Source organism: Vidua macroura, chromosome 14, assembly GCF_024509145.1.
Source record: "Vidua macroura isolate BioBank_ID:100142 chromosome 14, ASM2450914v1, whole genome shotgun sequence".
NCBI classification, from domain to species: domain Eukaryota; kingdom Metazoa; phylum Chordata; class Aves; order Passeriformes; family Viduidae; genus Vidua; species Vidua macroura.
The window spans coordinates 3798037-3820972 of record NC_071584.1 but is presented as its reverse complement, the minus strand read 5'-3'; the positions used below and the strand labels follow the sequence as shown (position 1 = coordinate 3820972).

At 50.4% G+C, this 22936-nt stretch overlaps 1 protein-coding gene across 6 annotated transcripts in view; it reads left to right on the top strand.

The window, feature by feature from the left end:
• Window positions 1-22936, top strand: part of ARHGEF9 (Cdc42 guanine nucleotide exchange factor 9) — a 191727-nt gene that overhangs the window by 130453 nt on the left and 38338 nt on the right. For all 6 annotated transcript variants that reach the window (XM_053989980.1, XM_053989979.1, XM_053989981.1 and 3 more), the window contains 4 exons: window positions 2447-2626; window positions 12931-13122; window positions 17543-17722; window positions 20462-20694. In XM_053989980.1, coding sequence (XP_053845955.1) covers window positions 2447-2626; window positions 12931-13122; window positions 17543-17722; window positions 20462-20694 — 785 coding nt within the window. The remainder of the gene's footprint in view (window positions 1-2446; window positions 2627-12930; window positions 13123-17542; window positions 17723-20461; window positions 20695-22936) is intronic.

The window sequence follows — 22936 nt, the reverse complement described above, 5'->3', positions numbered from 1 at the left end:
GAGAACGTACTCTACTGCATTTACTGAGAGGAGCTGAGTGCAGGATCCCTGTGAGCCTCAGGTGGGAGGTGGCTGTGGGGAAAGGGGGACACGTGAGGTGTTACTGGGAGATCTCTGTGACACTGGAATAAATATTTCATGCTGTTCCACAAATCTCTGGTAAGGTCCCTTTGGGAATAGTATTTGCAATTCTGGTCATCTGTGTTCCAGAAGAATGCAGGCAGGATACGTGGAAGCCTGAGAGGGCTGGTGAAATGCCTGGGGGAAGGAAAAGCTGGGGGCTGGAAGGGCAGAACTTCCTTACCTGGGAGACCACACCTGGACAGCATCCAGAAATATGGCAGAGGGGAAGTACTGGTGAAGGAGAAGAGCTCAGTCCTGGCAGAAGAACAGATAAATGGTACCTGGTCTCAAATGTGTTGTGGGGTTTCTTCAGCTCTGAAGTCTCATCCCTTCCAGATCTGTCCTGGGGTCTCTGTGCTTTAAACTGATCCTTATTTATGAGAGCATCCAGGAACCCTGACTGGGAGCAGAGCAAGGGTTTGTGAGGAGGCACTGAAACACCTCTGAGCATCCAGCTGTTGCACTGGGATCAGAAATCAATCTCTGTAACTGTTACTTCTCCAGATGTGGCTCCCCTGCTTTGCTGAGCCCAGCTCTGGGGTGAGCTAGGGGGTCCATCACCATCTGACTGCAGCTGCTGCTGGTTCAGGGGAGACCCTCTGGTGCCCAGCTCCCTCCAGCTGTGTCTCAAAAGCCCAGGTGTGGGATGGCCCCTCACTGAAGCAGGAGGTGCCCACGAGTTCAGCCATCACCTGAGGGCTTGCTCCATGCCTTGGCTTTCTGCCTGGTGTCCCAGGACCTTGTGAGGCTCGTGTGGACAATCCCCTGCATGACACACAAAGGGGACAGGTTTGGGACAGGTTTCTTCTACAGCTGATTTTGAATTAGAAGGGACAATTTGTCAAAGTGGAAGTGGGAGGAGCACAGCTTTACTTTTACTTTGCCCACTGACTGCATCTGCCTGGGTTCTGAGCATGAAAGGCATTGCCAGGTTAAGCCTTGTAGGTCTTGCTGCTTTGTAGGTGCTTTGCTGCTGATTCTACAACTGCCTGGACCTGCAGCTCCAACTGTCCAAATCCAAGGAGATCAGATTTGTAAAGGAGAGCCAGTCCAAGGCAAATGGTAAATCAGGCCCTTTAATCTGTTGTCAGGATTGTCTGGACAGCTTCAGTGTTCTCTGCTGATGCTGAGAACCTGAAGCTGTGCTGGAAGGTATCCTTCAAGTTCTCACTGTGCAGGCAGTGATTAACAGGGGTTTGGGGATGCCAGACTTGCATTAAGAGCTTCTACACTTGCATACCCACAGCGAGGGGTTATTGTCTGTGTGCTTTGTGTTCCTCCCCCAGCTGAGGGGACACTGTGGCTCTCAGAGCCTCACCACAACAAGGTCTGGAATGGTTACAGCATTGAGCTCTGTCCCTGTGAGCTCAAACTGGGACTTGGAGGCAGCCCAAGTCCATGGTCAGGGTGTCTCAGTGGCAGAACTAATGAACCCAGGATGGCTCTGACAGGCTGATTAGCACATGGGGAAAATGTGTGTTTGCTGGGGCAGCCTCAGTGCTCAGCACAGAATGCCTGCACTGGGCAACACATAAACACAACCTATTACTCTGTTGAAAACACACAGCTGTCAGTCAGAGGGGGTGACCTGGGCATGGATGGATGGATGGCTGGTGGTGTGGAAGCCACCAGTGTTGGGATGCTCCCTCCTGCCAGCTGGGAGCAGGAGTTTCATGGCTGTCACAGAGGAGACCGGGGCTGTGCTGGTGCACTTCTGAGGCTCCAGGAGCTCCACAGGCAGAGATGTTCCCGAGGTCCTGTCAGACACCAGACTGGCCTCATTGAGTGTCCAGGGTCCAGGATCTGCTCCATGCAGACTGTCACCACAGCCAGGAGCAGCAGGATTGTCCTGGGCCGTGCTCCAGGTCAGGGCTAGGGCAGGTCAGCAGCGTGTCACAAGTGAGGGGTGTCAGTACATCACCAGCCCTTAAACCAGCCAGTTTCAAAAAAAGCCTTCTAAATACGTGCACTAACTTTGCTTGGGTCTGCATGGAAAGCTTCCCCAAGCCTCTGACATTTCAACTGAAGTGAAAATCCCTTTGCGGGACACCATCGCTTGTTTTTGGGAATTGCACGTTGTGTCAGTGGACTTGTCCCTGACAGATGTGCCCGTATGGAGGTGGGAGGGGAGGTGCCAGGCCTTGGGGGACAAGGGACACGACACCTGGAACTTGCCTGGCATTGCTGGGAGCAGGATGAGGGCAGTGGGAATGGCAGGGTGGAATGGAAATGTGGTTTGGCTGTGAGCTGTGCTGCTTGTGCTGCTGTGCATGTGTGGGGCTGGGCTGCAGGCGTTCCCTGACTGTGCTTTTCTCTCCCCAAGCTGATCAGTGGTGGTTCCATTGTCAGTGCTGAGGCAGTATGGGATCACGTCACCATGGCCAACCGGGAGTTGGCGTTTAAAGCAGGAGACGTCATCAAGGTCCTGGATGCTTCCAACAAGGACTGGTGGTGGGGTCAGATCGATGATGAGGAAGGATGGTTTCCCGCCAGCTTCGTGAGGGTGAGTGACTTTCTGCTTTTTATTGCTCTGAGGAATCACTGCCGATGCTCAGGACATCAAGAACTGAGCTCTTGGTCAGTTTTTATTGTGTTTGTTCTCACTGATGCTGATTCCCACTTCTTTGCCTGTTTTCTGTCCATAAAATAGGGAGCAAAGAATGTTTCTGCTTGCTGCTGCCTCCCCACCACATAATTTTATCCCCTCTGGTGCAGCTCGTGTTTCCCCCAGGTCTGGCCAGTGCCAGGAGTGAGAGATCCATGACTGGAACTGGAGCTGGGCTGCCCAAAAAAGTTCATGCTGTTACTCTGGCCTGGGATAACAAATTGTGTTTGGTATTTTGGGTATACAAATTGTGTTTGGTATTTTGGTATTTTGGGATAACAAATTGTGTTTGGTATTTTGGGATGACAAATTGTGTTTGGTATTTTGAGTCTGACCCTGCAGCTAGTGGTGGCAACAAGTCTGGATAATGGATTTGTGTCAGGTGTGATTGAGGTGAAAACCTTCTTGCAGAAACACTCCCACCTCTTGTCACTAACACATCTCCTCTGTGCTGCAGCTGGAAAGGCTGAACGAGAACAATCTCATTTTGTTTGCTTAATTTAAACACTGAAATATTCTGGGCCAGTTTAACCTCTCAGTGCACTGACCAGTGCTGATGTTTTTGTGGTTCTGGCTGATTTAACAGCCCTTTGGTGTGGTGTCACAAACAAACTGTCTACGGGAGGTTTAAGAATAGTCTGGAAAACACTGTCCTGTTTTTTTAAAAACAGACCAAAAAACCAAATGAACCAGTGTCTTTAGGGCCCCAACCCATGGATCACTTGTCTTGGCTGAACTCCCCATCTCTCCCTACACTTTTCAAAGGCTGGGAGGATGGTTTTAGAAACTGTGGGGAACAAAGGAGAGGGGACTCAGTGAATCTCAGACAAATGTCTGGAACAAATCCTAGATCCTCATCCTTGGTGCTGGAGGTCACAACAGCCTGACCAGGCAGGTTTCTTGCCTGTTCTGTCCAGTATCCCAGTGAGAGCAATCCTTCCATCAGCTCTGCAAGGGGCTGGCTTGGCTGTTCCACCTGGGAATTAGTTGTTGGGGGCAGGCAGGGACCAGACACCTGCCCTTCCCCCCCCCCCCCCCGCCCCAAGAGGGGAGCAACCGCCTGGCTGTGCTGCCTTAGTGAGAATTAATATTTAAAAACAAGAGTTCCGGCTCGTTTTGTCTGCATGTCTTGAAGGGAGGCTGGAGGGAAAGATTTGCCCCTCAGGTTTCCAAAGCACCTGAATAAGGAATGAAAGAACTGCGAGAAGAGCAGATGATCACTCACATCATGAGCAGGCTGCGTTTTTCTCTGTTGTACTTTGAGCCCTGCTTTTTTAAGATGATGCCAGAAAACTGCCTGATTTAGCCTGGGTGGTTCTAGTTTTACTTGCAAAATAATTGCTTTTCTTTATATCTATATTTCTCTTCTTCAAGCACAGAAGGGAAAGGGAACAATATGTCGCATAGAATATGAATGGTATTCAAGTGAGGGATGTCAGACAGACCAGGCAGGTATAAAGCCAAATAGGATTAATTTCAGGATATTTCAGACTTCAGGCCTCCTGTAAGTACTAACAGGAGTGCAGGAGAAGATCACTGCACAGTTGGGCTCCTCTCAAAGTCCTTTGAATCACTTCTGAGGACAAAACTGGGCTGGGAACCCAGTTTGCAATGAGATGTCTGACACTTCTTGCTCTCCAGCCAGATCATCTGAAAACCTTTGGCAAAGCATTTGGCACTCACGAAATCTCATAGCAGGGAACTTCACATTTGCAAGTGGAGAGGAAAACAGGAGCCTGTTGATTCCCTTGGCCTCCTTTACATGACAGCCAGGGGTGGCAAACAAAAACTCTCCTGAATTCCCTGCACACACAGCAATTGTTGTCTCCCTGCTCACACTTGCACTAATCCTCTTAGTAGCTTGGGACTTGGAGAGAAGGAAGGTGGGGAGAGGGAACCACAGAAGTTTGGGAGATCAGGAACTTTCAAGGAGAAACTGGATGGATAAAGCAATGTTTTTTGCGGGGAAGAGAAAGTGCAGCAGAGGAGAAGTAAAATTTGGAGCCAGCAGGGAATGGTGAATGATTTCTGCAGGGAGCTGCTGCACTCAGGGAGAAGGTTATGAGCACCCCTAAGTCAGAAAGGTGGATAAGAACTCCAGAACTAAATTTAAGACCCAGCAACAAGCTGGGTTTAGACAGGTGAAGGTGTCTGTGATGTATTTTAGCCTGTTCTGAGCACACTGGACACCCACAGAGTGCAGCCATGGTGGCTGCACAGTGTCTTTGAACATCCTGTCAACTTCCAGTGGTCTGACAGGTTGGGAGGTACAGCTGAGGAAAACCAGCAGGACTTTCAAACAAGATTTCACATTCTTGTGGTGGTAATGCCACTTCTTTCTCCTCTGTGGATGGCAGAGCCTTGGGCTGTCTGTACATTGTGGGCTAGAGATGAGTTTTTGCATAACCAGCACATTGACACTGGCTCAGAAAAACAGGATCAGTGTAGGGAGGGATTTGCAGCAGAGAATAGCAGTCCAGGGCTGCCCATGGATCCATTGTTGTACCTTGGGGTCTCCTTCAGAAAGCACAGCAAGCCTCAAAACAAAGTTTTGATTGCAGAGCCCCTCATCAAGGCTCCAAAACAGCCCGGGTGAGACACTCCAAACACAGGAAATGAAATGGCTTAATGTTTGGGCTCTGACATATTTCTACTGCAGGAGAAATAAAAAGAGTAAAGCTTATGGATGCTGGGCAGTGGAATCTTTCCTCAGAGACATGGCAGAGTGCCCCTGTCCTGGGCAGAGAGGGGGATTTATTCCTGTGTAAAGCTTTCCTTAGTCTCTTTGGATACCAGACTGAGCTTGCAGAATATATTTCTTCTCACCTCAGCAATGCTGAGTCTCCCTTCCTTATGTTACTAAGCCACGGTAAAGAGCAAAATTGGGGCTGAGGAGCTTTTACTGCAGCTTCTTGTAGTGCCTGGTGACTGAAGAAGGGAAGAAATGGTCCTGCCAAGGAGCAAGGAGGGGCTATGAAATCTTCATGGTCTCCTCTTCCAGGAGAAGGTGCAGGGGTGGAGAAGTGCAGGGGTGGCAGTGCTCCATGTTCTCTCTCACCACTGCCTTGGTTCCCCCAAGTGTTGTAATTTTAGATTGATTTTCCTGCTGAAAAGCTGCCTTTGACCCACTTTATTTTCTGCTGCTAAAGGAGAAGTGCTGGATAAATTGGAGTGAGCTTTTAAGGCACTGTGGGGAAGGAGACTCTGAACCCAGAGCGTGGTCCCAGTGCCTGGCAGCTTGTGCCTTTACTGGGCAGGTGGGTTTAGCTTTTAGCTGTGCCTGCTCTGTGTTGCAGGTGTAATTCCCTATTTTGCTGCCCCATCTGCTTCTTTTTGCCTGTAAAATCTGATTGTATCTTGTTGAGCTCATCACTCACCTGCTTTTCTCCCACTGCAGCCCTTGCATTAGCATTCCCTCAGAGCCAGGGGCATCAGATTTCCCAAAGAAAAAGGGTGGAGCTGCAGTCAGAGCCTTCTAAAAGAGATTTGATTCTCCTGTGGCAAATCCAGTTTACAAATAGCTGTGTTGGAGGTAGGGCCCAGCACGGGCAGCACTGCTGGGGACAGGCTGAGCTGCAGAGTTTGGGGTTTCCTACAGGCAAGGAGCATTTCAGCACCCCAGGGCTCCCTGTGCCACCTGCAGCCCAGACAGGTCCCCAAAGGGTCACATGCTGGCACTGTGCCCTTCCCTGGACAAGCTGCTCTGGAGGTGTAAAACCAGAGTTTTGAGGCCTTTCTCTGAGTCAGGCGAACCAGGCAGGAATCTCCAGAGCCCCTTCCCTGGCCCTGCGCTTCCTCAGCCTGGGAGGGCTCTGCAGTGAGCTCTGAGCCTCTGCTCTCCCGCCTGTGTGTCAGCAGGGATTGGCTTTTGGGAAATGGGAGCGCTGAGCCCTAATTCCCAGCGTTCTGATGGATGTAGCGGAGCACATCCAGTTTGCTGCAGTGTCCAAGCAGCTTTTGGTCCCTGCTGGAGCTGCAGTCCCTGGAATCTGGGTTTGGGTTGTGGGGATCAGGGAGGGAGCACAGGGGCCTGTTCTCTGGAGCTGTTCTTGTTCACCTTTAGGGGATACAGAGCCTGAAGCTGTCCCTACAGAATCCCTGTCACTAGAGGACACAAGGAAAAATGATGCACCACAGCAGCTATGGTTATGATGAAGAGATTTTTTTTTTTTTATTCTAATATTTATAGTTTTCAAAAGGTGTTAGTGGATTGGAGGGTGAACGTGTCACCTCTCCAACGACACTGGACAAACTACCAGTACATTAAGTTTCTCTGCCTCTATGAGGGAATGTAAAACAATAGGTTATTTATAGAAAGTTGTATGAGAAAGTTTTCTACAAGAATGTAAACTCAGAAGGCTTTAGAAAATCTTAAAAAATCAGGGCCACAAATCCCCTGTTTTCTCCTTCTCCAGAAATGAGTAAAGGGTGTTTCTTGTTTCTGACCTTGGGTAAAGGGAATTTCTAAGGCTGGGAATGGAGAAAGGGAATTTCTGAGGCCGAGAATGGAGAGTTTTAGAGAGGAGAGGAACAGCTGAAGAGGCTTTGCTAAAGCTGTGGGGAGTTGGAGGGAGGAAAGAGAAAGTATCAAAGAGCCTGTGGGCTGGAAGGTGAGAAGGACACTGAGGCTGGAGCCAGATTACTGAGGGAGAAATTCAGGGTGTGGAAGAAAAGAGTGGCAGGACCACAGGAGGGGAAAGCACCTTGCTTCAGCTGCCTTTCCTTTTGCTGCCAAATGTCCTATTCCTGCTCCTGGAAGGGGATCCAGGAGATGCTCTGTGCTTCCCAGCAAACTGCATCCCAGCCACATTCCCAGCCCTCCCACGCTGGGCAGAGGCCGGGGCTGGCTGGGACAGCTCTGGGGGACACACAGCATCTCCTGGCAGTTCCTCGCTCCTCCTGGGGGCTGGGGAGGGGGAACACCTCGGCAGAGCCCAGCACAGGCTGAGCCTGGAGGCTGCTGCTGCTTTACTTGTGCAGAGCTCTGCACCACGGGCCCTCCCGGGCTGCAAATCCTGAGCAACCGAGCTCCTTAATCCAGCGGGGATGGGACAGTGCTCGGGGATGGGACACTGCACAGGGGTGTGACACTGCACAGGGCTGCAGACAAGGCCCCAGCCCTGGAAGCAGCTCAGAGAGGGAGGAAGGGGAGCAGATCCTGCGGGAATGGAGCAGCTCCACCAAGCAGGGTGGGGTGGATGGGTGGAAGAGAGTCCTGAGGCTCTGTGCTTCCATGGATTCCTGCAGGTTGTTGGAGCCTCTGGCACTGTAACCCATGGCACTGCCCACTTGTCCTGCACAATCCAGATTCCCTGGGATGGCAGCAGCTCTCTGAAGGGTGTGTGTGTATCATTAATCTGCCATGTTAGTTAACTGGGAGTGAGAATCCAGAATGGCACATCATCTGCTGGTTTTGTCCTTGTGAATATCCAGTGGAAGCAGGTTAATCATCCAGCTGGCTGGGGAAATGTTTACTTTATTGTGGTTTCTGATCATTACGAGGTGATCAGGCCTCGGTGCCTGTTGAAGGGAAAAGTCCTCTCCATCCAGTGCCTGCATGGAGCAGGGTAAATCTGCAATGATTGCAGGTCAGTGCTGCTGGCCCAGTGCCACTGGGTGATTTTGTGCACCATTTGGGTAAAGCTGCAAGCTGATGAATTGTATTTATAGAAATTTTATATCATAGAATCCCAGACTGGTTTGGGCTGGAAGGGACCTTAAAGCCCACCCAGCGCCACCCCTGCCATGGGCAGGCACACCTCCCACTGTCCCAGGCTGCTCCAAGCCCCAGTGTCCAACCTGGCCTTGGGCACTGCCAGGGATCTAGGGGCAGCCACAGCTGCTCTGGGCACCCTGTGCCAGGGCCTGCCCACCCTCCCAGGGAACAATTCCTAATTCCCAATCTCCCATCCATCCCTGCCCTCTGGCAGTGGGAGCCATTCCCTGTGTCCTGTCCCTCCATGCCCTGTCCCCAGTCCCTCTCCAGCTCTCCTGGAGCCCCTCAGGCCCTGGCAGGGGCTCTGAGCTCTGTAAGCACCTTGTCACAGGTCACTGACTGTGTCAGGCACGCTCTGCCCTCAGGGAAGCTGTGGTGGCTCTCACCAGTCACCTCCTTGTCTTCCACGTGCCTGAACATATTTTCCAGGAATCTGCTCCGTGCTCTTGCTGGGCACTGAGGTGAGCCTGCCTGGCCTGGGGTTCCCTGGGTCTTCCTTTTTTCCCTTTCTAAAAGGATATCAGTCATGGAGAACATGAATTAGCACAATGCAACCATCAGCTCTCCGTGGCTCCCAGAAGTGGTCCTTAGGGAAAAGGGCCTTTTTTATGTGATTATTTTACTTTTATCTGCCTCTGCAGATAAAGTCATGACCAGCATGACAGAGCTGGTCATGACTTCCCAGTTAGGGTTGAATTTTGAAGTAGGACTGGGAGCCTCACTATAACCCTGTTCCATCCCACATGGAGGGGACTTTGAATGGGAAACATCATGTAGGACCAGCTTTATGCAACTTGATTTTTTTTTTCTGTAGTTTTCACTGATTTCTTTTAATTAGTTCTTGATAGAGTGCTCAGAATGGCTCTCAGGGCTTGGTGGTTTGGCTGCTGGGCGTTTTTCATGGCCTGGGGGAAGCCCTCCCAGTGCTGTTTTATTTTACAGCTCCTGATGTTTTCCATTGCAGAGGTGTTTGAAGAGACCCTGGAATTATTATTGTAGGGTTCCCTGGAAATCCCCACAGGGATGGCAGCCACCCATCCTGAGCAGGGAGTGCTGGAGAGATGGGATGAAACTGCGAGAGATCAAGAGTTCTGAGGTTTCTTTTCTAAAATTGGAGATACTTGCACTGAGAGGGAGGGGCAGCTGTGCACTTGTGTCCCTTTGGAGAGAAGGGGAGAAGACAGACCTTTTTCCAGGAATGTGGTCTCAGCTGTTCCCCACAGGAAGGAGGGAAATTCAGGCATTTTGGGGAGCCCCATGTGTGTGAAACAGAGGGATCACCCTGTGAGAGGTACTGGGCTGAAACAGGAGCGTTTGCAGCTTTGTCCAAATCACTCAACCTGACATTTCAGTTTTTGGGCAAGGCCAGCATCTCTCCAGTGTGGCTGTGCCACCTCGCTGTCACCCTCAGCTCCAGCAGTGTCAGTGGGGCACAGAGGATCCAGCCTGGGCTGGTGGCACTGGGACAGAGGCCACAGTTAACCCTTGAAGTGCCACCTTGCCGTGGCCCAGCACGGCCCAGCTCCTCCCCAGTGCTGAGAGCTGGAGGTGCAAACCCAACCCCAGGTATGTCTCACCAGAGTGCTGCTCATGGCTGAGAACAAGAGTCTGTGATGCATTTCAGCCCATATTTCAACAGCTCCATCAGTTTTTCCATGATTATCCCTGGGTTTGGGTGGGGAAACTTCCTCCAGATGCAGGGACTGGCCCAAGGTCAGTGCCAGAGCTGCCACTGTATCTCAGCTTTTATTAGTCATGGTCCTAACTTCAGATGATGCCCCGGAAGAAGGATCCTTGCTGGAATTTCGGAGAACTTCAGAGGTTTAGATGGAAGCAGGAGTGTTTGAACAACACAGTGGGATTCATCCTTCCAGCAGCAGAGGCTGCAGAGTGCAGGGTGGAAACACCTTCAGCTTCCTCTGGAGCTGATAAAATTGTTGAATTTGTTTTTAATCTAAGGCAGAAGTCATCTAGACTAGAACTGTATTTTTTTTTTCCCTTTGGGAACATGGATCCTAGCAGGAAGGAGCAAAAATTTCATTAAGCAGGAAAGCAGGACTCCTGAGATTTGCAGATGAGGAAGAAGGGAGTGTTCGTGATGTGCACAAAAGGCAGCCTGAATTTGAGAAATCATGAAAGTTTGTAAGTTTGCTATCTGCCTTGGAGTCTCAAAGCCTTTAGGATTCATGACTCAGGCTTACACACACATGCCTTGTAATGATTAGATCTCTCTGGCTTTTTTTTTAAGTGAAAATCAAATTTTTTCTCATGATCACCTGACTCCAGGAGGTAGAGCTTTAAAAATATGCTCTGCTGCCAAACTGGCGGGGGTGTCATCAAACTTGGTAACAAGCTGTTCCAGTTGGGTTTGGGAAGGCTGCAAAATCCCTTTCTGTATGAGAAGAAAAGCAGGGTGGGGAGTTATTTTAAACTTCAACCAACAGGATTTAATCCCCACACTGGTCCTGCTGGATTTTCCACATCTGTTGGTTGGAATGCCAATGAAGCTGTCACCAAGACACATCCCTTGGAGGACTCCCTGAGCCATTCTGTCCTTCCCAAGACGCATTTTCCCTTCTCAGGGTGCCCCTAGGTTTTCCCAGCACTGAAATTGGTGGCACTGATGTCAGTAGCTGGCCCCTGAGGTCACTTACCCAACAAGGGCATTGCTCAGCAGCAGCACTTCTTCTATTTATTTATTTATTTAATTTTTATTTTAAATTTATTTTTCAGCATAAACCACTGCTCGTGTTCATGGCATGTTGTTCTGCCTCAGTGGACCCCAAACCTCTTCCAGAGGAGGGTGGGTTTGCTGAAAGAGACTTTTCTAGCCAGCTTTTGGGTGGTTTTTCTGAACAAGAGACATTTGTTTCAGTGTGCCAGGAGAGGTTTTCCATGCTGGTTTCCACTATATTTGGTGGGATTGGATCACCAGCTCCCTCACAGTGACCCAGGGCTCAGCCAGACCTCCCAGTGCTGATGGAAATCCTACAAAACCCCTTTTAGAACCCCCAGATTTGCAGCATCATTAACATCCTGCTAAAGAAGAGATAGGTTTGGGTTTTTTGGTGTTCTTTTTTTCTTTTTTTGGCCTGTACAACTCCCTGTGGGAGGGCAGAACGTGGGAGCTGCAAGAGGTGGTTTAGCAGAACAGCTGCTGGTTGGGAATGCAGGGAAGGAGCAGGGGCAGGTTTGGAGATTTTACTTTCCTAATTTACAGGAACACTGCCCTTTACAATCTGTGCAAAGCCCACTTTAAACTGAATAATGGGAAAGCAGGAAACACTATTAACATTGAAAGGGAACCTGAAGATCAGGTTAATGATGCTGTCTGGTTTCCTTGTACTCTGTGTGTGGACAGTTCCACTGCTCACAGGAAAATGTATTTTTAGGTTTGAAAGTCCCCAGGATTTGGGGACTTCAAACACTGAGAAGTTGCTTCATTTCCATCACTGAGGTTAGGTGGTCTGTGAAAGACAGGGGTATTTCTGTCAGCTCTAAGCTTTATTTAATGTTTGTTTACAAACTACCCTGAGCCCAATTTGAGTCAATCAGAGTTATTTTAAGCAGGTTTTGTGGGAAAAGGTAACAGAAGGAGCCCTTGATCCGTATGGTGTGTGCAGAGCTCAGGCTGGTTCAGACACACAGGGGAGAGCTGGAATTTGCAATTTCTATGGATGGTTTTTATTTGATATTGGAAGGAAGCTTCAGTGTGCTGAGAACACACAGATCTTTTTCACTGCTTTTTGTAATTTTCAGTGCCCAGTGCACCTATCCCAAGCTGCCCTCAGCCCCCAGGTTTGGGAGACTTGCTCAGGGGTGTCCATTCTGTGTGCTTTGGGGATGCCCTGGTTTGGGGATCCCAATGCTGAGGTGCTGAGATGTGGGATTTGCCAGAAAGGCTGTCCCTGTGAGCTGATGAGGAAAGCTGCTGAGAAATTGGATCAGGGCTCCTTCACAGCCCCTGGCCTGGGAGGTTACATAGCTCCAGAAACACAACCCAGAGCTGATGGGCACTTCTGAACCAGCCACATCTCCACCTGGAATCAGTCCCCTGGGAAGGGCTTATCTCTGCTCCCAGAGGATCTTGTGTTCAGTGAGACCCCCAGCTGGAAGTGGCAGGAGCTGGGACAGCAGTGCTTGCCCCCAGCACTGCAGTTTTCCTCGGGTTGCTCTGTCTCACTCGTGTCCGTCTCAGTCGGGAGCTCTTGGCAGCATTCATTCATTCATTCAGCCTGTCAGAGGGTGATTTTATATCTGGGGCCCAAGCAGCCAGCACTGGCAATCCCCAAGAGATGGGAGGAGTGTGGGGAGCGTTTGGGGCTGGTTGCACCAGTGTGGAACTGGGCAGTGCAGGCTGGGAGCTCTCTGCACACCCCATGGGGTGAGGAGAGGTGGATCCAACATCTCCCAGAGCCGTGCAGCCTGAGCCAGCCTGCCGAGCTGCTGCTGGGAATAATCCCTGTGCTGTCCCTCTGTCCTGCAGCTATGGGTGAACCAGGAGGATGGGGTGGAGGAGGGAACCAGCGAGGTGCAGAATGGCCACCTGGACCCCAGCGCCGACTGCCTGTGCCTGGGCAGGACCGTGCAGAACCGCGACCAGATGAGAGCCAACGTCATCAACGAGATCATGAGCACCGAGCGCCACTACATCAAACACCTCAAGGACATCTGTGAGGTACCTGGGGCTGGGGGCAGCACATGGGGGCTGGGGACAGCACATGGGGGCTGGCCTGGGTCTGTCCCCACTACACCAAACACCTCAAGGACATCTGTGAGGTACCTGGGGCTGGCACACCTGCCCATGCTGGGGGCCTGGCAAGGTTTGAGCCTGGGTTTGTGCCTGGGTGATTTGGGCACAAGCTGGAGTGTCTGAGGACTGTGTCTAATGGAGGAGCAGCATCTGTCAATATGTATTGACAGTTCTGAGAATTTCCTGCTGGATCTGATAATTCCTTTAGTTTGTATTAACCAAAAGTGCAATTTCCTGACCTTTATTCCATAGCTCTTTGACTAAAACATGATGAGGTTGAGATCCTTCAAGCAGTCCTCTTAATTAAAACCCAATGCCATCTACTTTTAAACTTGTGACTGAGGAAATTAGGTTGTAATTAAACCAATCAGTTACCCATGTAATCTGTGCCTTTCATATCAGGTTCACAATTTCCCCTGGCTCAGGATGGCCCCCATTTGCCTTTTTTATGGCGAGACTGAGGGCAAAATGTTTCCACCATGTGAAATGAAGAAGGGAACCAGTAAGCAATGGACTTTAGTGACTGACCCCACAAATCCCCAACTCGGTTCTTGTTCATTAGGTTACAATTAACCTCTACAACCCCTTAAGTTCAGGATTAGTGCCCTGAGCTGAGCCCAAAGTGCAGAGCCTGTGGTGCTGGGTGATTGGGAAGGGGAACACGTGGCTGTGCCAGAGAGGTTGGGCCCTGTGTGTAGAGATGTCCTTATCACTGAGAGGCAGAAGTCCGTGAGCACTGAAATCAAAGTCTGGGGATGGCTTTCAGCTCATCCCTCGCAATGTTTAGCATTTAGTGAGCCTGTGCCCAGTCAATGTGGTGAATCCCCTTGGGAACTGTGCTTAGAGGAATGTCTTCCTCCCTTCATCCTTGCTGCTTTTCTCCCAACAAGGCAGAGCAGCCATCCAAAAAGCATCTCTGACACTTTACAAATATGGAAGAGCCTTGGGATTTCAATTTGGACAAAAATGAGTTTAATTTCAATGTGCTATTTCAGTCAGAGCTTTGCATTGGAGAAGGGAAGACTGCAGACACTTCTCCACATATTGTTTCTTTTCCTGCATTTGCACTTTTCTGTTGGAAACAAAAATAAAAGAAGCAAAAATAAACCTTAACTTGCATCTCCAGACATGTCACCATGTTTCTGCCAATTGGGATTCTCAGGAGGTGCAGACAGGTTCAGCTGCAGTGAGGGAACACTGATTTACTGCCCCTAATGATGTATCCCAGACAGCAGAGATCCAGAAAGCTCTCTCTTTTCTCTGTATGATGCAGACTGGGATTGAGGGGATAAATCTTACCTGCAGGTAGAGCACCAGGAAATGATTCAGCTAAGCAGGGAGGAGGACTGAAATGGGCATTCTCATCTGTGGAACGATGGGCTGTGCCTTGATGAAGAGAGGCTCATTATGCTCAGTTTAATCCCAGCAATCCCTTACTGGGGAAGGCTCCCAGAGCTCTGTCAGCCGGGGCTGGCACAGCAGGGTGTGAGCAGGGCTGGGCTGGGAGGGCTGGGCTAGACTGACTGGGAGGGCCGGGCTGGACTGGGCTCCCTGTGCCCCTGGTGGGGTGGGCAGGGCTGTTGTTGGTGCCACAGCACGAGCAGGCAGCAGATAGCCCCTGATGAGCTGCTCTGACAGTGGCACATTCCCCTCTTCACGGGGCTCTTTGTTTTAGGTGTACGATGTGAGGTGTGAGAGGGGATGGCAGAGCAGCTCTGGCTGGGCTGAGCCTGGTTTAGTGCTGAGTTTAGCAGTGTGTGGTTCTTCTCTTGTTTCTGAGCTGCAGTGAATAACAAATCCTGCTATCAGTGAGGCACCTGAGGATGGGAGGTGGTTCCTGGAGGGTGGTGATGAAGAGCCCTCCCACTGCTCCCCTCTGCTTCAGGATGCATTTCCACTCCCTGCTCCTGTGTCACTGCACACCCTGCCAACACCCATGGCACGAGTCTGGCCAGGCAGAGAGCTCAGGAGCTGGCCAGCACCAGGGTGAAAATCCCCTGTGCCAGCCAAGGCTTGTGGGAAGCAGCTGGATTGAAGGGAATTCCTCTCCACAGCAAAGCCCCACTGTTCCCATGGCTTGCTGTGGACCAGTATCCAAGTCCTGGCTGCCTGGGAGCAGCTCTGGCTCTGGTTTGCCTTTCCAGTTCAAACAGTCTGAGCCCTGCTCCTGTGCTGGTTCTGGTTGTGTGCCCTTCAGCACCACCCTCACCTGTGTGCTGGCAGCCCTGCACAGAGCACTGGGTTACAGCCCAAGAGGTGCTGGGCCTGGCTTGGGGACGGTTCCAGGGCAGTGTAAACAGCCCCAAACTGGCTGAGAGAGGAAAAAAAATGGAATATTCTCACAGCTGCCCTTGAAGTTACAGCCCGCAGCCTCTTTCTTCTCTCCTTCACCCTGCTCTCAGCCAGACAAGAAGGATGGATGGATGGATGGATGGATGGATGGATGGATGGATGGATGGATGGATGGATGAATGGATGGATGATGGATGGATGGTGGATGGATGGATGATGGATGGATGGATGGATAGATGAATGGATGGACAGATGGACTGACCACTTCTCCCGGCTGTCTCTAAGCCCACTGTGGGGTGAAGAAAACTTAGCACTTCACCTCCTGCAAATCCTGCCCAACTTTGGCCTATACTTCAGGGACTACATGGAAAAGTACTTTAAAGTTAGACAGTTTGGCAGCTATTTTAGGTATTCATTGAGCAAAACACTCTCCAACATCTGCTCATCAGTCAGCTATCCCTTCTCAGAGCAAACCTGATGGGATGAGCAGAAGGAAGATGACATTGTTTTATGTAACAGAAGTAAATTTACTGGAAAAACTCTGCAGAAGCCGCCTCTGCTGCATGTTATGGATGAATCTTCAGTCTCCTTTTTCTGCCTTGTGCTGGAAACCACCTTCAAACGCACAGAGAGAATGAGGCTTGGGAACTCCTCGCATTCCTTTATTCTTCCTGTGCTTTCAGAAGTGCCTGCACAGAAATGTGCTGCTTCAGCTCCTCCAGACACGTGATTCCAGAGAAATGATGAAGCAGCACAGGGAGGGTGAGAATAGTGAGGATGGGAATTGCAGCCAGTGGCAACCCCGGGGCTGGGAGATGTTCCTGTGATCGGGAAGGGAGGCATGTCACAGAGCACAATGAGGGGACACTGCCCCATGGGCACAGGGAGGGCTTTCTCCTGCCTTTTTCCTTGGGTTTTTTCCAGGCTGTTCTGAGATGAGCAGGTAAACAGGAATGTCTGCATGGAGAGATTCTCTGTGACATTTCTCCCCAGTTTGGATTTCAGTTTGGATTTCCATTTGGATGCCCTGTGACCATCCCACAGAGTGGGAAGCAGCCTGCTCCCATTCCTTGTGGCCTTGGAAAATCAGAGAGGGAAACCCAGGGAAATGAGTCATCAAGGTGCTCCTGGGGGAAGAGGGACCTAGATTAGGAAGTATAGAAGGTGTTCCATAATCCAAGCTTCTCAGCTGAAAAAGCCAGGAAGTTCAGGGTGACGGCATCCTGCGAGCTGAGCTGCACATGGCAGAGGTTGGGTCCAGGCCAGGTCGGCCAGAGTTGAATTTCTCATTCATGCTTGAAGTTCCCCCTGCCAGGAACCACGTGGTGAGGCTGAAGGACAGTTCATTGCAGGGTTCCAGTGTTCATTGTGGCCCAGCAGCTGCATGTTACCAGCTGGCAGTGTGACTAAGCATCCTGAGTTCCCAAATTTAGCCATTCCACTGGAGCTGCTGGCGTTTTCTTCACTTCATTTTCTTTCCCCTTCCTATATAATAAAGTAAGCAAAGTCATCTCCTGATGACCCCTGTGTTTCTTTCCAGTCAGGATGCTGCAAAATGGACCAGGCCAGTTGCAACATCTGAGATTTGGCCTTGCAAAATTTCTAGTTTAAATCATTCTGGTTAGACTTGATGATCCTAAAGGTCTTCTCCAGCGTTAACAATTCTGTGATTCAGGGATGATCATCCTGGCAGGTGAAGTGTGGGAGGATAAGGGGATTTGCTCAGAACCTTCCCACCCTCCAGCACATCAGCTGCAAACTTGGTGGGGGTGCACTCCATCCCCACATCCAGGTTGTGGATAAAGATATTATACAGAACTTGATGATAGTATTAAACAGCTTCCTTGTCCTGAGTACTGGGCTGAAAGGAGAAGTCAGAGCAGGCTCAAACAGCCCCTCACAGCTTTCTGTGGAAGCTGTGCCACTGGAAGGATAGGGAAGCAGCAGTGCTTGTAGGAGACCTGGGTAGGAGCAGGGTTTGCAGGAGCAGGCACCCAGCACTGAACACCCCTCCTTGCTGCTCTCTGCAAATCCTTCTTTCTCACTCTCACAGGGTTACTTAAAGCAGTGCCGGAAGAGGAGGGACATGTTCAGTGACGAGCAGCTGAAAATCATCTTTGGGAACATTGAAGACATCTACAGATTTCAGATGGGATTTGTGCGGGACCTGGAGAAGCAGTACAACAACGAGGACCCCCATCTCAGTGAGATCGGACCGTGCTTCCTGGAACACGTGAGTCCCCTGGGCATTTGTCCTCGCATGGCATTCCCAAAGGGGTGGTAATTAGCATTGACTCCATGCTTCTCAGAAGGCTGATCAATCACTTTATTATACTGTACTAATTACGAAACTCATCACCCTTACAGACAGTCACGATACAGGTGGACCCAATTGGTCCTTGAATCCAAACACCATCAGCAGTGGCCAATTAAGAAACCACCCTTTGGTAAACAAATCTCCATAACACATTCCACATGTTCACAGCCTTCCCCAGGACAATGCCTGGGAAAGTTGTGCCTGCTCTCTGTGGCCAGAGAGCTGCTGCCACAGGCATTGTCCCTCCAGAGCTTGGGCTGGAAGGGAGAGAAAAACTCCAAAGGCAGGAACCTCTTCTAGTAACGGGTCAGGGACTGCTCTGTGGTTCTCCATGTACTTTGGGAGATACAGAGGTGGGAGAACTTGGATATGCAGCTGGATAACCCCCAGTACATCTGAGTCACATGGATGAGAAGATACTGGAGGATTTTGCCTAGCCCATCCTACTATTCCATAAACCACCTCCTGCAGGAGCTGATACATTGGCCAATGTTGTAAATATGGCAGGAAATGTCAAACAAATGCCAGCCCTGGAGCTGGAGGCTTTCCTGGAGGGAGAGGAGAGCAGGGTATCAGGGCTCACAGGTGCTGCAGCTCCTGTGCTGTTTCAGGGCAGCAGTTCACTGCTTATCAGGGAAACTCTTGATAAACATTCCTGAAAATTCAGCAGGACATCCTTAAAGAGTTTCAGAGCATCTTTTAAACATCCCTAGGTCTCTCATTGGGCTTTCCTCTGAGAAGGTGCATGAGGTGTTAACATGGCTGGTTCTTATCAGAGCCTGCAAAAAGCAGCATCACATTCCACCTCTGTGCTGGGAGGATGTAGGAAATCTTGCTGAGAATCAGTAACTCAAATGTCATGACTTGAGGCTGTGCTGTCAATTCATTGATAGTGACAATAGCAAGAATTGCTGCTGTGATTCGGAGGAAGATCTGACACTTGCCTGTCACCAGACAGGGGCTGAGAGCTGGCTGATAAACTCCTGATAAATTGTCCCTGCTTAGCCATTTGGGAAACCAAGGGGTGAGGATGTTTAGATCCTGTTTAGGGATCTCCAAAGCATTTTGTTCTTCATTTTCTTCAGGAAGAGAGAGCTGTCAGTGTGTGGCTGGGTCAGCTGTGGGGATGGGAAGGACACTGGATCCCTGTTCCCAGAGAAGCAGCTTGTTTGGACCCTGAGGGATTGAGAAGTAATTGCTGGACAGGCTGTCTTGGCTAAATAGAATCTGTCCTTTTTTTTGGAAGGCATTGACCACAGCTCAGTGGAACTGGCTGGTTTGCAACACCTGACTTTGACCTGGGCTGCCTCAGAGTTAATTTGTGGTGCTGGGCTGTGCCCATCTCCTTCCCAGTGAAATCTTTCTCTGCCCTTTCATTGCCCTGTCTGCGTGGCCCAGATGAATCAAGTCCAAGTTAAAGGTGACATTCTGTGGTCAGTGAAGGCAGAAAAAGGACATTCCAACAAAACAGACACCAGAAAACATGTTAGACCAGTCGAAAAGGTGGAGGGACACATGTGTGAGTGGGTTTTTTGTTTGTTTTTAGTGTTTTCTGGAGCTCTGTTCCTGGAAAAATCCACGCAGTGCTGTGGATTCCCCATTGGTAAAGGGAATTTCAAACATACCCAGCCCCCAAACACTTGCCAGGTGCTTCAGGATCTTTCAGGGAAAGAGCTGTAGAAATAACAAGGTTGTCCTCTTGTCTTACCAAAAGCCAGAGCTCTGCTGGGTTGTGCCTTTCAAACCCTCCCTGCATGATTTGAAGCTGAGAACAAGCACAGCTTTGTGCAGGACTCACATTAACACACCTGTACCTGCAGAGACCTCGGCCATGTGTCAGGGTGCAGGTCCCTCTCTGCAGTCCCTCCTTTCCCAGCACCTCTTCCAAACAGGAGGAGCACTGTAAGATCTGTCCTTCCTCCTGCTTGGGCTGTGCTTTCTTGGAAATCCAGACTGGTTTGGGTTGGAAGGGTTGAGTTGGGAAGATCATTTTGTTCCAGACCCTGCTGTGGGCAGGACACCTTTATAGATTGGGATGCTCCAAGCTCATCCTTGAACACTTCCAGGGATGAGGCAGCTACAGTTTCTCTGGGAATTCCATCCCAGAGCCTCCCCACCCTCCCAGGAGGAATTTCTCCCAGTATCCCTGTTGTGGCAGGTGTTGTTCAGAGTGCTGTGATCTTCCTGAAGAAGTGTGGTGCAAAAGACACTCTGGGGGCACAGGCACATCTGTGCTCATGCCGGTTGATTTCAGCTCTTCTGGGATCCTGGCAATGCAGAAGGAGAAATCACGTGGGGATCCAAGGAGAGCTTTATTGGGCTCCTTCCTTGAAAGGTCCAGTGACAAAGGAGCCACTGAGGCAGGGAAAGCAGGGGTTTATATAGGGATCTTGAGGGGCAGGGCAGAACACTGGGGCCAATGGGATACATTGAATTTGCATGTCACAGCAAGGCATGCTGGGAGAAGCCTTTTTCTCACCCTAAAAAGGAGGCTGTCTCCTGAAGGGTTCTCCCTCCAGGGGACAGTTGTGGGCTCTTTCCCTGTTGGCCCACCAGCCTCCACACACCCCACGGAACCCTGGCCTTCCCAGCCCTGGTGGGGCGTTGACCAGCTGGGTCTCTGCCTGACCCGTCCTCCTCATTCTGCCTCCACAGCAAGACGGTTTCTGGATCTATTCTGAGTACTGTAACAACCACCTGGACGCGTGCATGGAGCTCTCCAAGCTGATGAAGGACAGCAGGTACCAGCACTTCTTCGAGGCGTGCCGCCTGCTGCAGCAGATGATCGACATCGCCATTGACGGCTTCCTGCTGACGCCCGTGCAGAAGATCTGCAAGTACCCCCTGCAGCTGGCAGAGCTGCTCAAGTACACGGCCCAGGAGCACAGGTACCTCAGCAGGCATCCCAGGGCTCCAGGGCTGCTTCCCAGCAGGGCTTGGGGTTTTCTGTCCAGTGCTGCTTCCCACCCAAGGGTTGGGGTTTTCTGTCCAGTGCTGCTTCCCAGCAGGGCTTGGGGTTTTCTGTCCAGTGCTGCTTCCCACCCAAAGATTGGGGTTTTCTGTCCAGTGCTGCTTCCCACCCAAAGATTGGGGTTTTCTGTCCAGTGCTGCTTCCCCGCCAAGGGTTGGGGTTTTCTGTCCAGTGCTCCTTCCCACCCAAAGGTTGGGCTTTTCTGTCCAGTGCTCCTTTCCCCCCAAGGGTTGGGGTTTTCTGTCCAGTGCTGCTTCCCAACAGAGATTGGAGTTTTCTGTCCAGTGCTCCAACCCCAAAATCCCAAGGGTTGGGGTTTTCTCCCCAGTGCTCCTTCCCAACAGAACTTGGGGTTTTCTGTCCACTGCTCCGTCCCCCTCCCAGGGCTTGGGATTTTCTGTCTAGCTCTTGTCCCTGTGACATCCTGGATAAACAGGAGCAGGACAAAGGGTTAGCAGACAGTTCAAGTCTTCTCAAAGCAGCAATTCTCAATGGAGAAACACTCAGCTCTGTTCTAATCAGACATGTGAACTCATTACCCTTGGATGTACTTTCTGATGCTACCAGTTGCACTGGAAAAATTACCTAATTAGCATTCAGTGGTCTGAGAGGCTCCTGCCCTGCTCCTGGGGAGAGCCTGGGCACAGTGAGTACAGGGCCAGGGTCTGCAACTGGAGCGTGATGTGGGGAGAGCTCCAAACCTGCTCAGCTTTTCAGCCCAGTCCCATCTCTGGTTTTGCCATGGAGTTTAGGTTCAGAGGAGCACCCGTAGTTTGATTGCTTCCCAAAATTTCCAGGATCTGTTTTGCTGCTGCTGAGGACAATCAGCCTGGCTGCCTGACAGTGTGAATCAGGAGCAGTGCCTGTGATACCACTTGGGATTTACTGCTGTGAACATAAGGTGAAAGAAAAATCAGGCCCTGTAAGAGCAGACTTGTTCCTACCCTGCCAATTTTCTTACTTTTTCCAAAACCCATTTAAAAGCAAGTGAGAGCAGAAAAGACCAGAGATGTTTGAGAAACTTCTGCAAATGTTTGATGGCTTGTTTTTCCCAAGCCCAGAGCAGAAGTGTGATGTGAGCAGAGATGCATTGATTTCCTTTGACCTGACCCACAAGTCTTAGTGACTCAGGGTAGCCAAATGCCCAAAATCAGCAATTTGGTCAAGCTTTTGGCTTCAGATCCAATTCCTGCTTTCTCAAAGACCAAATCAAACTTGGAATGGACTTGTGGGAACCTCGCGGTATCAGAAAGCAACTCTGGGATCCCACAGGTTGTGGGTTTTCCCTTCAGCAGCTATGGGAGGACCCACAGCAGTGGCTGGGAGCTCAGATGTGGCTTCCCAACAGGAGGGTGTTTAAAATGACCCTCTGTGAGTTATTTGGGAGCCACAGCAAAGGGGGAGATGTGGGCAGTGTGATAACACCAGGGTTGGGTTATTTTGGGAGCATGTTTCTATTCCCTTTGGGATGTTGTAAACTCACCATGTCATTAAGGAATCACACAGAGTCGTGTTCTGAGGAGCCTTGGGAGCTCTCCCGTGGTCAGCAGCAGTTGGGTGACTCAGCATGAGGGCTCTGTGGCACTGGATTGCCATGGACACCGTGTTTCTCCTCTTCCTCCATGCTCTGGGAAGGGAAGGCAGGGTTTGCAAGGTGAGGTTTGCTCACCTTGGGAAAACACAGGATTCCCAGGGAAAGCAGGGATATGAGCTTCATCTAACAGAGGAACATGATCCTCTTTTGGTTTTTTGCTTCCTTTTCACTACCACCACACCTGGAGAGCTGTGGATTTTCCCTGCACCAGGTCAGGGTAATGCTAAAACCAGAATCCAGACCATGCTCCCCAGAGATAGCACGTGATGCTTGGCAAGGATCTAGACTTGGATTCTGATGGAGCACTGGGAAGTGACCACTGCAGCCCCAGCAGAATTGACAAACCATTTATTTACCTTCATCTCATGGTTAATGGGATCCTATTATTGCTTCATGGCCAAATGCTTTGCTCCTGATGTTTTTTTCTTCTAAGTTTTTGCCAGCTCTGCCACAGACATGGGCTGGGAGCCCAAAAAATTCAGTCCTCAGCCTTTTCTTCATTACAGCATGACAGGAAAACATTGCTGGGGTTTTCTCAGTGGAATTAGGGAATTAGCATTCCCAA